The following is an 18,263-nucleotide window of genomic DNA, read 5'->3' on the forward strand; positions in this document are numbered from 1 at the left end:
CTAAGAGTTGACTTTTGAAATGATAAACAAAATGACAAACCTTTAGCTAGACAAATTTATAAAGAATGAGTGAGACAAGGCTCAAATAAATAAAAGATGAGATTTACAAGTGATACCACAGACAAACAAATGGTCACAAGATACTGCTATAAATAAGCATATTCCACAAATTATATAACATAGAGGAAATGAGTAAATTGTTAAAAATATACAAGCTACCAAGACTGAATCATGAAGATATAGAAAACAGAACAACAGCAAGTAAGAAGATAGAGTCAGTAGTTAAAAAAATCTCCCAACAAGTAAAAGTCCAGGGCCAAACAGTTTCATTGTTAGATTGCACCAAACACTTAAATAATGAATGCCAATCCTTCTCAAATTCCTCCCAAAATTGAAGAGAAGTAAATTCAAATTAACTTCCAAATTCATTTTGCAAGGTCAAGGTTACCCTGATTCCAAAACCCAGACAAGGACATTTCAAGTAAAGAAAATTATATGCCACTATCCCTGATGAATGTAGATGTAAAATATTACCAAATCAATTTGAACAACACATTAATATGATTAGATACCATAATCAAATGGGATTTATCCCTGGGATGCAAGGATGGTTTGATATATGCAAATCAATATACATGATATACCATATTAATGGAATAAAGAAAAATTCATATGAGCATCTCAATATATGCTAAAAGTTATTTGAAACAATTGAACATCTTTTCAATTGTTTAGTTATAAAAGAAATGTTCTATAACTAAGTTCTACTTAGTTATAGAAGTAGAAGACAATCCCACAGCTAACATCATACTGACATCCATTTTTAAAGTCAGAGAACCTCTTGGGGGTGGGGATATAGCTCAGTTGGTAGAGTTCTTGCCTAGCATGCACAAAGCCCTTGGTTCAATCCCCAGCACTGTGCCCCACCCCCCAAAAAAAGAAAAATTACAGAACCTCTCCTAACTATGGTCAGAAATAGATGCAATGATGAAAATATCTGAAATATGATGACAGTTTGATGCCCTCTTGTTGGCTCTTAGATTCAAGGGATTATTCCCCAAATAATGAGAAGCCTCTAGCTGCTAAAGGTAGTCCCAGTTGATATCTAGAAAAAAAAGGGGGGCAGGGAGGAATACTTCAGTCCTTTAAACACATGGAAAAATAAAAAAATAGACATCTGAAACAAATTCATAGCCTCCAGAAAGAAACACAGCCCTGCTGACTCTGGGTTAGTGCAGTGGGGCATATACAGTTCTTCTGAACTCTAAGATTGAAAATAAAGGCTGAATATCCCTTGTCCAAAAAGCTTGGGTTTAGAGGTCTTTCCAAAATTAAAGTTTTTTTAAATATTTGCACAGATTTTACTTCATGAGCATCAATGATTAAAAATCCCCAAATGCAAATTGCCCCCAAATCTGGAACATGTGATTGCATCATGTTAGTACCCCATAAAATTCAGATTTTGGAACACTTTACATTTAGTATTTTGGGATCAGAGATGCTCAACCTGTAAGAAGTTTGCACTGTTTTCAGATTACCACTAAGTTTGTGGTAATGTGTGATAGTAGCAATAGATAAATAGTATACAATTATGTCAAATGGGCTGAATTGGAAGGGTATAGAAATCAAACAGCATTATATTTATCCAAGCACTAACATTTCTCTGGATTTTTACCTGGCATATTCTACAGCTTTTCAGAAAACTACCAGTTATCAGAACAGTCTCATCTTAGGTATTAAAAATCCACTTCAGTCAAATTGAAAATTTGGGTATCACATCTAAAGCTTGTCCCCATTGTGGAGCCCACAAAATCAGGAACCAGCACTGAACAAATGTGATGTATCTATCTGTATTGGAGACTATCTAATTAGTCATTTCTACTTTTTTTCTTTCTTGTTTCACTTCCTTCATGCCTAACTTCTGAATCCCATGGCTCTAGAGAGTGCCAAGAAGAAAAAGAATAAAGACTTTGGATTGGCAGTGCAATTTGGAGATCTCTTTGTGTTCTTCAAGTGCCTTCTGCTGCAGCAGAGATCCAAACACTGTCCCTTTACGGATTCACTGCCAATGGCTTCCAGTCTGCAATGAATACTCATGTGGACCATGCAGTAGTGGGTTAAACTTGTGAGCTCTCATCAACTCTTTTATATTCCTCCATTCTCATTTACCAGGGGCTTTTACACTGGAAGACAGACTTCTATGGTGAGATCTTTTCAAAACGAGTCAAATGTTGCTACCTTCCAGAGTCCACTGGCCCACAGGGGCGGGGGAGAATATCCTTGCCTACCCACAGTGTCAGTGTCCATGCAGCTACTCTCCCCTTTCTCCTGGATCTGCTAGCCAGCTCTCCAAATGCACTTCTCAGGTGACAAAGGCAGTCATTCTTGCTCTTTACACCAGCTCCAGAACTCCTAACACATGGAGGCCCCCTAGTGAACTCCTTCATGCCCTGCCTTGATAGTGCATTTCTGTAGCTCAGCATAATCAAACTAATGACTAAAAGGCCACTCCTTGCATTTACAGACAGGAATGATTTCCTTAGCCCCCTCTCCCCATCCCCTGCACATTTGGCTTAGGTGGGAGGAAAACACAGGAAGGGAACTGAGCAGAATAGCCAAAATACCTAAATTCTCCTTAAAGAATCTTCCATCAATCACAGCTTTTGTTCTTTTGTCTTTTGTTACATGAACTGGACTAGGTAAGATAACTGCAGGTCTATTTGACTTTGTTTGAATGAATTAGTTGAAGAGCTGTCTAGCATACAAAGTTAACATCCATTGCCTTCCGCTTAGGAATTTAGTCAAAACTGAAGTAAACACAAATATTTCACACTTTGTGAAACCATTTAGGCCTGATGACAATATGGTAGTTAAAAAAAAAAAAGACAAACAGGTGGTGAAGTGATAATATAGCTTTCTCATGTGTAATCAGTACTCAGTGTAGTATTATCCTTATTATCCAAGCTATCAGAAACAGACTCTTAGGTTGTAATGTTCTTTACATGTGTATAATGAAGGGTACGCTGTATTTCAGTGTCTGTAATGTGCATGCATCCTTACCTGGCCCTTCAGTAATGCTGTGCTGCTGGCCCCTTAAAGAATCATTCCCCTCACTGAACATGCAAAACTTTTCCCCACTCTACAAGAGAGATTCTATATTTGCTTTTCTCCTGTATATGGAATATTCTTCCCCCATAATCTCTGCATTATTCTTTCCTTTCTTCAGGTCAAATGTCTCCCTGTCAGTAAGGCCTTCCTGAGATACCACTCCCTCAGTACTCCTCTAGCTGCCTTTCATGCTTCATGTTTTGTCCATACCACATATTTTCACATGAATTTGTTTCCGATGTCTATTTTATCTCTTTATCATTGCTCTCCTTAAGGGCACCTAATTTCCCTCCCTTGGTCACCATACTATTTTTAGTATTTATAGTAGATCCTCGAACAAAAATAGGTGCTCAATATATATTTGTTTTATAAATGAAAAAGTGATTGAAATCAAGAAGGTTACATTCAGCTGGGTGCAGTGGCACCTGTCTGTAATCCCAGCAGCTTGGGAAGCTAAGGCAGGAGGATCATGAGTTCAATGCCAGCCTCAGCAAAAGCAAGGTGCTAAGCAACTCAGTGAAACCCTGTCTCTACATAAAATACAATAAAAGGGCTGGGGATGTGGCTCAGTGATTGAGTGCCCCTGTGTTCAAACCTTGGTACCAAAAAATAAATAAAAAATTAATGAAAAGGTTACTTTCAGTCTGAAGCAGGTGAAATGTCACAATGTATGTTGCATTAAATATACTTTAAATTTGGTTTGTTAATATGTATTATAAACAACATAATTAATTGCATACATAGTAAGTAAAATACAGAATATCAAAGTCAAAATATGACATGGAAATCTATTAGAAAAGATAGAAAATCTAAAAAAAAAGATCATTAGACTATAGGTTGATTTTTCCTTATTAAAATCAGAAGCCAAAGGAGCAGGGACAGGGAACCTTAAAGTTTATGAGAAAGTATCAGTCTTTAACTGTGTACTTACTAAATTATCTTTCAAGAACAAGGGCAAAAAGACAGCATAGATAAATAAAAATATGAGAAACCATTACTAAAGAAACTTTTAAAAAATGTGCTAGAAGAGAAATAGAATCCCAGAATGGAGGTTTTAGATACAAAGATATGTGATGAGTAAGGAAAATGGAAATACACAGGAAAATGTAAAGAGACATTGATGACGGAAAAGAATGTCTCATTAGGATGCTATTTTTTAAAAAAATAAAACTAAAGAATAAACATATAATAACATGTAATTTAAGATATAACTATTGTCTTTAAAACATTCTAAAATTCTTTGTTAATGGGGAGCAAAAGACAGTGGTAAAGATTTAGCCTTTAGTAAAGGATAAATTTTAAGAAGTAATTATTAAAATAATAAAAACAGTGTGTATATATTCCCCCAAATTAGAATAAGGAAAACAAACTAAAATTAAATTCATCTGAAAATAAAGCAAGGAATGGGTGAAGGAGAAGGGACAAATAGTGGGACAAAGAGGAAGCAAAAACCACGATGATCAAAGTACATTTGAGCATATTACAAACCATAAGAAATATTAATGAGTTTCTAATATGCAAAACCATATTAGAAAACAAATACAGCTTTGTGCTATTTTTAAGAGCTAGATGTACTACATAAAGAAAGAGAAAATTTGGGATGGGGTTGTGGCTCAGTGGCAGAGTGTTTGACTAGCAAGTGTGAAGCACTGAATTCAATTCTCAGAACTGCATGTAAAAAAATAAAATAAAGGTCCATCAACAACTAAAATACATTATATATATATATATATATATATATATATATATATATATATACACATACATATATATGAGAAAAAGAACATTTGAAAATAAAGGAATAATAAATGATAAGCAAGGCAAATACTAGAAAATGAAAAATAATTTGGTTCTGCTATATTAATATTATGTGAATTATGAGGATAAAATTTATTCAGGATAATTTTTAAATATTAATAAAAGGTTTTAAAAGAAAATAATAATTTTACCAGATCTAATAACAGTATCAAAATATATAATACAAAATTAAACATTATATAAAGTTAAATAAGCTGTCATGATATTTAGAAACTCTAAAATAATAGTTTAAAGCATCCATTGTAGGGCTGGGGATGTGGCTCAAGCTGTAGCGTGCTCGCCTGGCATGCGTGCGGCCCGGGTTCGATCCTCAGCACCACATACAAACAAAGATGTTGTGTCCGCCGATAACTAAAAAATAAATATTAAAAAAAAATTCTCTCTCTCTATTTAAAAAAAAATTAAAAATAAAATAAAGCATCCATTGTAGAACCCTGCAAAGATCATGTGACAAAATACAGAATATTGAACAAAATAATTAATAAGCTCTTATTAATTTTCATATAAAGGTCTTTATACACAAGAACATATTGATAGAAATTTGCTTAAGTACACAAAATATATTTTACAAATAGCAAGAATTTCAGGCAAGAAAATTGATCTCATAATCTCGTATGAACTAGAATGACACACACCAAATTCTATGAATGTCTTAAGTTTAAGTCAATAACAATAATCATAACTTAAACAGACTTTTAATGCACTAATGGTACAGAAAAAGAAAAGTGACATTATTTTTAAGTAAAACTCTATTAAACAATGTAGCTATAACTTATATATTGAAAAAGACTAAAATTTTAAATATAATGAGTTGAAGAAATTAGTTAGAAAATTATTAAAATAAATATTCAAGATGTCCCTCTTTTAAATAAAAAGTAAATAGTAAAAAAAAGAAATTCATAAAATATAAACTATATCTAAAAAGGACAAAAGTTTATTCTATGTGAATTATAAACCTCTAAAAGAAGTGATAAAGGTAAAGAGAAGTGAACACCAGAATAATAAAAGAGATTTATCACTAAAGCTCCTTCAAACACTGAAGTATTGAAAGAGGATATTGCAAGCAAATTCATGTTAAGTTTATTTTGGAGGAGGGTACTGGGGATAGAACTGGGGGTACTCGACCACTAAGCAACATCCCAAGCCCTATTTTGTATTTTCATTTAGAGACAGGTTCTCACTGAGTTGCTTAGTTCTTCACATTTGGGGAGGCTAGCTTTGAACTTGGGATCCTCCTGCCTCAGCCCTCTAAGCTGCTGGGATTACAGGCATGTGTCACCACACCCAGCTTCATGTCAGCAATTTAGAAAATTTAGCTCCAATGTGCAAATATCTAGAAAAACTAACTAAATTGATTTGAAAGAAAAAGTCTAAATAGTTTTATAATTATGAAACTAATTGAATCAGTGGTTAAAAATCTTTCCAAACAAGGGTTTATAGCTTTAGACTCAAGTTCTATCAAATATTGAAGGAATGAGCTGCCCAATTTTACCCTAATTATTATTCTGAAGTAGAGTAAAATAGAGATAATCTCAAAATTGTTTTATGATGTCAGGAAGAATTACAGACAATTTCAGTACTGAACATATATGTAAAAATCTTAACCGAAATCCTTCAAGTCATGTATGAAAAGAATATTAAATTATAACCAAGGCAGGTTTATCTCAAGAATATATAATTTTTAATATTAAAAAGTTAATCAGGTCTGGAGTTTTAGCTCAGTGGTAGAGCACTTGCCTTGTACGTGTAAGGCACTGGGTTCAATCCTCAGCACCACATAAAAATAAATTAAATAAGTGTATATAAAAAAAGAATATACTCTTAGAAAAAAAGATAAAGAAGAGAAATTGCATCCATATCTCAGCAAATGCAAAAATGGAATGACAAATTCATAAATTCTAGACTTAATTGTAAAAACTGTGACTTCAAAACAGAAAATACAGGGGCTGGGTGTAGCTCAGTTGGTAGAGTACTTGCCTCGCATATACAAGGCCATGAGTTCAATAGCACCACATGCACATCAGATAGATCACTAATCTCCAGGATATATAAAGAACTCAAAAAACTAAACACCAAAAAACAAGAAACTCAATCAATAAATGGGCTATAGACACTTGTAAGAAGAAGATATACAATTGATCAAAAAATATATGAAAATATGTTCAATCTCTAGCAATTACAGAAATGCAAATCAAAACTACTCTAAAATTTCATCTCACTCCAGTCAGAAAGGCAGTTATTAAGAATACAAGCAACAAAAAGTGTTGGTGAGGATGTGGGGAAAAGGCACACTCTTACATTGCTAATGGGACTGCAAATTGGTGCAATCAATCTAGAAAGTAGTATGGAGATTCCTTAGAAAACTTGTAATGGAATCACCGTTTGACCAGCTATCACACTCCTTGGTTTATACCCAAAGGAATTAAAAACAGCATACTACAGTGACACAGCCACATCAATGTTTAAAGCAGCTCAATTCACAATAGCTAAATTGTGGAACCAACCTAGATGTTCTTCAATAGATGAATGGATAAAGAGACTGTGATACACACACACACACACACACACACACACACACACAGACACACACACTGGAATATTACTCAGCATTAAAAGTACTGAAATCATGGCCTTTGCAGGTAAATGGATGGAGGTGAAGAATATCATGCTAAGTGAAGTAAGCTAATCCCAAAAAGCCAAAGGCTGAATGTTTTCTCTGATAAGTGAATGCTAATCCATAATGGGGGTGAGGAGAATGGGTGGAATGGAGAAACTTTGGATAGGGCAAAGGGGAGGGAAAGGAAGGGGTATAGGGTAGGAAAGACGGTGGAATGGGATGGACATCATTACCATAGGCACATGTATGAAGACATAAATGGTGTGACTCTACTTTGTGTAAAGCCAGAGAAATGAAAAGTTGTGCTTGCAATTGTGTACAATGAATCAAAGTGCATTCTAATGTCATGTATAACAAATTAGAAAAAAATTAATTAATTAATTAACTAAAAATAAATAAATCAAACAGAAAATATAGAATATTTTTATGACCTCAAGATTGGAAAGAAAATCTAAAGCCAGACTTAAACCAGAATAACAATGAAAAAAAATAGAAAATGTCTTCTTGGAATACATAATTTTAAAAAATTAAATATAGCCCCCAAACTGAAATGTGATAGGGTACCAGTATTCAGAACACCTTTGAATTTTTTTAAACATTAATTAGAAATGTAAAACTAAGTACAAGACACATAAAGCATTTAATATTATACGCAACCTAAATGGAAAATAATGCTTAGGAGGTACAAATTTAAAACATTTTAAGATAGTTTTTACACCCACAAGATTGGCAAACACTTAAAAATTTTAAAATGCCAAATATAGACAAGAATGAAGAGTATTGGGAATTCCTTTGTGGTAGGGGTGAAAATTGGCAGAAAAGACTTTGGAATTTATTCTCCACACTGTCTTCTCATTATTGTTATTCCGCTATTTTTCCATGTCTGCATTTTTTTTGAGTTAAATAGACATTCTTCAATGTTCTCTTTTAGCTTTCTTGTTCATCCTTTCTTCTTTATTTCTTGCTTGCTTGCTTATTATTTTCTTAGTGGTTACCATGTGGATTACAATTAACATTTTAACTTTTAACAATCAAGCTCAGGCACCATCCTAAATTTGCTTTGTGGTTATGTAGCCAAAAATTCTGCTTTGTTGTTATGTATCTCCATCTCCCATGCCTTCTTTTGTGCTCTTATTGTCATATAAATTATATCTTTATACACAACATGCATATAAACACAGGCTTATAATTATTTCTGAGAAGAGAAAAAGAATTACAAACAAAAAACACATTTACACCATAATTTGTATTTACCTGTGTTTTTACTTTTATTGGTACTCTTTATCTCTTCTTGGGGATTCAAATTACTGTGTAAAGTCCTTTCATTTCAGCCCCAATGACTTCCTTCATCATTTCCATAACACTAATTAACTAGCAATGAATTCTTTGTTTTGCATTCTTGGGAACATTGTTTGTTTGTTTGTTTTTTCAGTGCTAGTGATTAAACCCAGGAACTTCTACGTATGAGGAAAATGCTCTACCACTGAAACACATCCACAGCCCAACTTCATCTTCATTTTTGAAGGATAGTTTTACTGGATGTTCTTTGGTTGATGGTCTTTTTCTTTTTTAGCCCTTTGAGTATGTCACCACACTGCCCTCTGGCTTTCATGGTTTCTGATGAAATGTCAGTGTTAATCTTACAGCGGACTGGAGAATGAGCCGCTCCCCTATTTTGGTTTTCAAGATTTACGAATTACCTTTGGCTTTCAACAGTTTAAGTACAATATGTCTAGATGTGGATCTCTTTGAGTTTATCCTGCTTTGAGTTCATTGAGTTTCTTGTATATATAGACTAACTTTTTATAAATGAGATTTAGGAAGAAAAACAATGAAAACCATTGTGTCTTAATATTCTTTTGTCCCTTTTCTTTCTCTTCTTGGGACTCCTATTTTGCATATATTGGTACACTTAAACATGTTTCATGGGTCTTTAACTCTGTTAGTATTTCTTCATCCTCTTTCTGTTTTTGAGACTGAACTCTCTCATTTTGCCATCTTCAAGTTTGCTGAATTTCTTGCTGCCGGCTCATGTCTCATGAGTTCCTCAAGTAAATGTTTCATTTGTGTCCACTGTACTTATCAACATCATAATTCCTATTTAGTTCTTTTTTTCCAGTTTTTTTTGTTAATATTGTATTTTAGAGACATATATTCTCATACCATCTTTTAAAAATGTTTTGAATTATTCCTTTGAAAATATTAAAAATCCCTGACCACCTTTGTCTAACAAGTCTGATACCCGAGCTACCGCAGGGAAAGTTATTAGCTCTATTTATTCTTGTGTATGGTCCTTACTTTCTTGTTTCTTTGTGTAAATCATGCTGTCTTGTTGAAAAATGGACATTGTAAACAAATAGTATGGAATCTCATCTCTCCCCAGGGATTTTTATTATTATTATTTGTTATTATTTTGCTTGGTGACTTTTCTGAACTAATTGTACCAAGTTTGTGTTTTATGTTTTATGTGGCAATGGAGTCTGTCATTTAATGACTGGACAGAGATTTCTTTAAATGCCCTGAACTAATAACAAATAGTCCTCCAGTATTTGCAAAGGGTGTGTGTGTGTGTGTGTGTGTGTGTGTGTGTGTATTAGCTTATATATCCTTCAATATCTAATCAGTCCTTGGCCTCCACCTTGGCCTTCACTCTCTGTTCAAGCGGAACCTCCCTTTCAGCTTGAGGTAAGAGGTCAGGGCTTTCCAAGTCTTTTACTTATCCTGAGTGTGCACATAGCTTTATCATGCAAATGTCAGTCCAGTCTAGATTCTTAGGTATCGGATGGAACTTTTCATAGTTCTTTTGTACTTCTCATTCTTAAGTTTTTCCACTGAAGCTTTTGGTTGTCCACTATTTACCCCACTGTTATCCACCACCTCAGGCAAAATTTATCAATTACATTTATTTTTTTCAACAAGTGCTTCTGCATGAACCCCACCATCAAATAAAGACAGTCTTGCAAGTGGGTCTTGCAAGGAGCACCAGACAGGACAAATAATGACAATTCTTTAGAAATGAGACTTTGAAGATGCTCCAATCTCATTATATCCCCTCAGAGACTACCAAATTACTGGTTTTCACTGAGAATGCAGACTGTTATTTATTAAGTTTACTGTGGTACTGTAAAGGGAAAGACGGGAACAGGGTGATTTAAACCACCACAAAGCTCATTGTTCATATTAACATTCAGTCAGTTTGTTTTCTGAAATGCACTTACTGAGTTGTTGTGGGCCTTTCATTAATTTCCAGATTTTTGAAGAAAAAATCATCCTGACAACTTTTTCCAGTTTTGTCATTGCTTTTATGGAGGAGAGAATTATCAGAGGGTTAGGCTACCATTTATAAAGATGTCATTGTGGGAAAATTATTTTGGAATTACACGTGGCATTACTTACTGAAATATGTTATATGACTAGCCTAGTAGCCAATTATTTTAGTTATAGCAGAGTAAAAGAGCAGGCATGTTCATGGAGCACTGTTCAAAGACAAAAATGCTAGAAGCAATTAAAATTTCCAACAAAAGACTGAATAAACAAATTCTGATTGACAAGGGGAATATTTTATAGCAATGAAAACAAATGAATCATAAATGTATATTCATGAGGACAAATCCTCATAACAATTTTAAAGGGGAAAAGAAAGCTGAAAAATAATACAAATATTCCATTTTTATAAAAACAGAAAACAAGTTCAAAAGTGGTAAAAAAAGAAAAGGAATAATTTTTTAAATCCAATAGATTAATAGCTATCTGTGGTTCAGAAAGATAGGCATAAATACTGAGATAACATTAAGAGTGTGAGCCAAATTCTATTTCTAAAGTTGGATGAAGATTTCATAGGTATTTATTTATTATAAAGTTTTGTGATTTAAGAAGTAACTTGTCTTTTTGTACCAATTGAACATTTTATAACACTAAAAAGAAAGGTTATAGACCATTTAAAACAGATGATTTTAATCCTACTTATTCTTATTATATTTGAACTACCTGAACACAAAAATCCTGATGTAGTGGCTGTAAGTAAACAGAGGATTATGAGATTTATAGACTTCTGATTTATCATCCTATATGCAGGATCTGAAAAGGTCACTTCATGTCTTCAGCCAGTATTCTGTTCATGGCCTTTACTTGAAGAGAACATTGTAAGAATGTTACAAGTTACATATTCACTGCCCAACCCACAGCAGGTATCCAATGAGGAGCAGGTATTATTAGCAACATGACATCACAATTTCCACTTGAACATTAAAGAAATCTGTCCATCATTCAGATAGCTAGGTGTCTTGTGTTTTTTTTTATGTTTTGGGGGAAAGTTGTTTTGTTTTGTTTGGCAAAATGTACAGAGAGCTAAAGCAATTTTAACTTCTTTTTACAGACTGTAACATCTTAAAAATAGCACCAAATTGAAGTTTTACAATAAATCTTCATAAATATTGAACCAATTTTTATTTATAAGTTGAAAGAGTGTTCACCTTTTAGAGATTTTTTCTGTTCCATATGTACTTTCTAAAATGTCATAAAACACACAAAGCAAGTATTTTAAGATATCTATTTTTCCCATATATGGAAAAATTCAGCATTTTCAGAATATTTGTGCTTCTGGATACCAGAATTTGAGAAACAGCTAAATGTGGCATCTGTAGATTTAAGGAATTATTCTACCTGCATTCATGTGCTTGTGTGTGTGTGTGTGTGTGTGTGTGTGTGTGTGTGTGTGTTAATAAATTGTAAAAACCTAGAAACCTTGAAAGTTCCCAAAATTTCTACTGAACTTCACTGAGAATTTCCATTCTGTGCCAAAAGTATGCTGATTTACTGCTCTAGTTTGCTGCATTATGATATATTTAAATGTCAACATGAAACCCGCCTCATTGCTTATCTCATTCTTCTAATTCTTTAGTATTCCCAGGTGAAGAAAGAACAGAGTCTGTCAGACATGTGGAGGATGGTCATGGTCAGTCCAGCATCAAGCAAAAGTTCTAAGTAATTGTATTTGTCATTTTCCTTTCTTTGTAAATAAAAATAAATAAATAAATAAATATTGAACCAACTTTTATTTATAAGTTGAAAGACTATTCACCTTTTACATATTATTTCTGCTCCATATTTCTGTTTCTAATCTTCTAGGGTTGCATCCTTCATGAGTTCAGTGACCTCTCCCTAGCTATCCTTCATCTCTCAAGACAGCACCCCACCCAAGCTCACCTTATTTGAAATATGGATCTTAATTCTTTTCAATTAAAAAAAAATAGAACAATCTCCAAAGAAGCACTATTATAATATGACAATGCCATTTCATTACAGTATTGATTTACAGGAAGAACGGGGTAGAGCATATGAGAATTGGATGTAGATGCAAAATATGAAAAACAAAATGCTTTTTTTATATACTTAGCAGAGGGTTACTTATCAGCATCCTCAAATAAGCATCCCTATGTCCTTCTGAGATCTGAATGAAGTGATGAGTAATAGTGTACCTGGTCAACAGGTACTCCACCTGTGCACTGGCATCTGAGACAGGTAGACATTGACAGGTAGACTGGGTTGAATAGGGGTCCCCAAACATGGCCCTCTACCTAAGTTATTTGGGTTCTTCACTGGCTCCAAATCATCTGTGATTTCTAACCTTCCCACAGTGGCCTACCCAAACTCTCCACAAAGTAGGTGTTTTGTCTTGGCCCATCAGGATAGGTACCAGTGCCTCTGGTATGGTCCTGCTGCGTTAGATTTTTACTCTGATCTCGACAACCAGAAAGGTAATTCAACTCAAAAATCTTGGATTTCATCAAAACATGCTGGACTTAATTTTGGAATACCCACTATTTGATATGTCTCAGTGTGCATAATTGAGACTCTCTGATCACTTTTCATTCACAAATAGCTAGAGTTCATGACACAGACAACTTTCAACATTATCAATTTCACTTGATGAATTTGCAGAACAGGAAACTGAAGCCAAAAGAAGTTACATGATTTGTCAAAAATGGCACAGTATTTAAGAGGTACTGTGGACCAAAATTTCTTGACTCTTAAACTGGTTCTTTCCTTTCTCTTTTAACCACATTTGCTGATTCCTTAACTAGAGAGAGATAAACCATTTCTACAAATCCTTCTTCTTAACATAAAGAGCCAGCATTGGTACAGGTGGTGATCAGCATGTCCATATTATATTTTGTTGATACTTAATTTGTAAATGGCCATTTTAAATACTTACCTGCTAAAAAGGTGGAATTCAGTTTTGTTTTTGGTATATAAATCTGTCCATTCCACACAATGAGGTTAATGATGATTTTGATTAATGTAAATATTATGTGGGTATTCTACTTGAAAAGGTTTCTGAATTATCGCTTAAACTTCCATAAACTTAAAACAATTTGAATTTTGAATGCTAATATAATCATGTGGGATTATGCCAGCTTAATATTAAACATTATAATTTTGTGTTCTGGTTATTGTCTGTCATTTGAATTCTCCTGAAAATAAGGCCCTCAAATGTTCTTCTTTTAAAATGCCAACTTATTATAGTATATAACATTACTCAAAGGAAGAATTATTCTTAAAGTGCTACTGGGAGATAGTCAAAACCTGCCCATGGAGCTGATTCCCTTCCACTTTTTAACTTCTCATTACTAAAGATAAAGCCTGAATACTAACTACAAGGTTAATGGCTCCAAAAACCCCCAAGATGAGCAGTTAGTGTCCTCACACTGATCATGTTGAATTTACAGAGGCAGCTCTTTTTTTTTTTTTTTTGTTAATACAGCCCATCTCATCAAAATTTTATTTCTGCAGATTGTGACTTCTGGGACAGATGATGCATTGTAAAGTGTGCATTCCAGTCCTACATTTTAAAACCTAAGTAGAAGGAAGAATCAGGTGTAATTGAATAAAAATTCATTACACATAAAGAAAAATATCCTAATTAGATTTTTACCTTAGATTAACAAAACTCACAACCCATGTGTTCTTGGTCATAATATATTTCCCTTAAGCCCCACAATTGCTAAAAATACCGGATCAATCACCATCCAGATTGGGTTATGAAGTGTGTGAACTAGTGCATTATAAAGCTGTGTTAGCACCAACAAAGTTTATTGGGGTAACTGCATTCAAGGCACACATGGCATACCTTTAAATAGCACTGTTAAAATACCAAATAAAATGTCAACGTCTGTCAGGTCTCTGGCTTTTATAAATTGTTTAGACTGGGAAATGTTGGGGTTTAGACATTGTTCGTTTCATATGATGTAGAAAAGAAGAGACCATAAAAAGAAAAGAACAATAAAGCATAGCTCATTTTTGAAGTTCTTTCATGGAAAAACATACTCTGGATCATTACCCTCCTAATCAACAATTTCCTTCTTCCTCCCAATCCTTCCCGTCTGGTATTTACCTTTCTTCCCCCTCCTCTCTCTGGGTGGTATTCTGAGCTTATACATACTACTCAGTAATCATATTTTTAAAATTGTTTCAAAAAAGAATCCCAGGATGGCATGACAGATATGTATACACTAAGGGTATTTTTAACCTAGACCATGACTTTACTCACCATTTCTACGCTCTTAAAAACATACCAGTGTGCCCTGACCACAGAATATACTCCAGGAGAGGAAGGCCCTAAGAGCAGGATCAGCTGCTGTCTACCTACAGAAGAGTTTATTATCACACCTTAGTGGCCATCTCCCCGCCCTCCTCCCTCCACCTCCTTCCTTTTATTACCACACCACAGTCCCCACAATTCCCAAACAACAACATCTCAGTTTCAGCTTCTTTTCTGGATTTCCCACACTTAATGCAACCCAGACCTCACCTTCAGCTCTCCTGAGGCCACTCTGGAAGCCAGCTCGATGACACAGCCAACAGCCATGCGTGCAGCACCGGACGAGTGCAGCTCGTTCCAAATGGTGTCACTGTCCACCTGAGCAAACAGCCAGCAAGGAGTCCGTAGAAAGAGAGAAGAAAATGAAAGAGAAGGGAGAGATGAAGGAGGGAGGGGGCAGGAGGGCAACAGAGAGAAAGCAAATCTGTGAGGAAGGGCTGGCAGGGTAACTGCCTATGTACAATAACATTAGTCTTCCGTCTTGGCCAGCTGAGAGGGCCTTCTGGACATGGCTTTGCTTATACTTTTTCTCTACACTGACTTCTCCAATGGAAACACATTCCTGCCATGCCTCACTGCCATTCCCTGTTTAGATTTCTCATTACAAATAGCATTACATAGGCCGGATCTGGCTTAGTTACAGGCCTGGTAGAAACCAGGCCCCACTAGTAGATAGAGTAAAAACTAAGAGCACTTAGTTATACATAAAAATCGGATTTGCAAGTGCTGGAGGGGGAAAATTCAAATACCTTTCTGACTGCAGGATTACAGGGAGCCAAAGACAATTTTTAGGCAGGTAGCAGTAGCAGTCGGTGAGTAGGAAGTAGCAACCACAGCTCAGGTTCTGAATCAATGGAAGGAACCTGTGGTCCTCACCCTTAAAACCCTCACAGTAGTGCAAGGCACAATGTGATTTTCAAAGGAGAAGCCTAAGATTTCTAACATTTAGTACAGTTGGCTGGATTCACTGTACACCGCTTTCATTAAAAGTAGATAGGTCAGTAAAATGCATAGTTCCTCCTATAGTAGAAAGTACCATTGTCAAAAAAGACTACCCCAGGGGCTGGGGTTGTGGCTCAGCTGTAGAGTGCTCGCCTCGCATATGCAAGACTCTGGGTTCGATCCTCAGTACCACATAAAAAAAAAATAAGTGAAATACAGGTTAAAAAAAAAGACTACCCCAATATTCTGGATTCCCCTTTATAAATTGGGAATCTTTCTCATGCATGTGATATGAAATTTTTTTATATATGAAATTATATATATATACATATATATAATGAAAAGTGCAAAGGTAGGGGTTTATAATTATTATATATTGCATATTTTATATATAAGGTATTTCTAATGTAATAAATAGCAGTATCAGATGGAAGACAGCACCAATTTTAGGATGCATGTATCATGTGAAGCACTAGATAATGAAATACGATGTTTGTGAATGTTAAGCCTCCCCAAATGAGGCAAAAAACAAGAGTTTTATATCAAAAAATGAGAATTAGATTCAAGAAGCCTAATCACATGGAACAAATACAATAAATAAAAGTAACATATATTTACAAATTACTAAGCAGTTTTCTGAGTATGTTCACTCTGTCTCTTTTTCTCATGCAGTTCTTCTCATCTTAAATGTTGTTAAGAACAATGAATAAATAAATAGTAAATGAGAACCATAAGTAAATAAATAACGACAAAGAGCCTTGAATATATAAGTAAGTAGATAATTAAGATTTCTAAAAAGTAGTCAAAAGAGAAGTCTGTGGAATCAATCTGTAAGAGACAAAATAGTGGCTTGATCATTACACCTAAATGACACAGAGAAGTTAATTAATATCTCTGTGCCCTGGTTCCCTTGTCTGTGAAAATGACAACTTTTTAAAAAAGTACCATGTGCATATGACTTCGGTCAGGATTAAAATGAGTAAGTGATAAGCAAAGGTTAGCTACTTCTATTTTGTCTACTTTTGTCCCCATTTTGAAATGCTTGGCACTCAGTGGAGTTCTAGAAACCATCTACTGAGCATAACAGTCTGCACCATACTCTGCTGGTTCTAAACCCTCACACAACCTGAGGCCCTGTCCGCACAAGCCCTTTATCACACCCCTGAAGAAACCTGGGCTTTCTAAAAACATTCGGCTTGTGTCATAGTCTTCACTGCTCACTCAAGAGTGAAGGAATCACTCAAGTGGACACTAGATGCTAACCATTTTCCTTCAAATCAAAAGTTTTACTGAACCAATGTAAGTACATACTTATTTGGGATTCATGTGGATAAATCTTGGAGGAAGATGGCTGTGTCAATTGAAAAAGTCAAAACCCAAATGTACATTATATGGATGGTTTTGCATATCATTACAGACCTACACTGCCACACAAATGCCTGGACTCACCAGATGTTAAATTACTGGGAAGACAAAACAAATCACTAAATTCCAAAAGACTTATTGGGTAACCCCAAGCCAAATATAATTCTAAACCCCTTTCCACTTTTGAATATAATATATTTATATTACATTTATAATATAAATTTTCTTTCTTCCTCTATTTCTAAAAACAGTAGAAAAGAATTTCTGTTAGGCTTTAAATATGGGATGTCCTCTAAAGGTAAAAATGAATAGATTGTGAGAGCTGCAACCTAATAAATCCATCCTAATTTGAAGGGACTGGTTGGGTAGTCAGGTGGGTGTGGCTGGAAGAGAAGGGTCACTGGGACTGTGTCCTGGAAGAATTCATTTTCCCTATAATCTCTTCCCCTTTTTCTCTGTGCTTCCCTGCCCCTTGAGGTGAGCAGAACTCTACCACCACACCCTTCCACCATGATTTCTATCTCACCATGGGACCAGAACAACAGAGTCGGCCCATCATGAACTAACCCTCTGCAACCATGAGCCAAAATACACGTTTTCTCCTCTAAGTTGTTCTCTCCAGGTATTTTGGCCACGGCAACAGAAACCTAACTAACACAATTTCCTTCCAAAAAATATTAATACTATACTTTATTAGAAAAATGTTCCAGCAGCTAAGAACAATAGTAGCTCCAAAAAATCTATGTGATATCCTGCCTATCCATACTTGTCTTCCTGAAAGTATTCTTGTAGAGCTAACACTCCATATGATTG

General features: G+C 34.8%; 1 protein-coding gene across 7 annotated transcripts in view; it reads right to left on the reverse strand.

Annotated features, from left to right (window-relative positions):
* HDAC9 (histone deacetylase 9) overlaps nucleotides 1-18,263 on the reverse strand; it is an 890,491-nt gene that overhangs the window by 195,488 nt on the left and 676,740 nt on the right. For all 7 annotated transcript variants that reach the window (XM_081283850.1, XM_081283851.1, XM_081283848.1 and 4 more), the window contains one exon: nucleotides 15,354-15,461. In XM_081283850.1, coding sequence (XP_081139976.1) covers nucleotides 15,354-15,461 — 108 coding nt within the window. The remainder of the gene's footprint in view (nucleotides 1-15,353; nucleotides 15,462-18,263) is intronic.

Source organism: Spermophilus citellus, assembly GCF_964194105.1.
Source record: "Spermophilus citellus genome assembly, chromosome: 3".
NCBI lineage: Eukaryota > Metazoa > Chordata > Mammalia > Rodentia > Sciuridae > Spermophilus > Spermophilus citellus.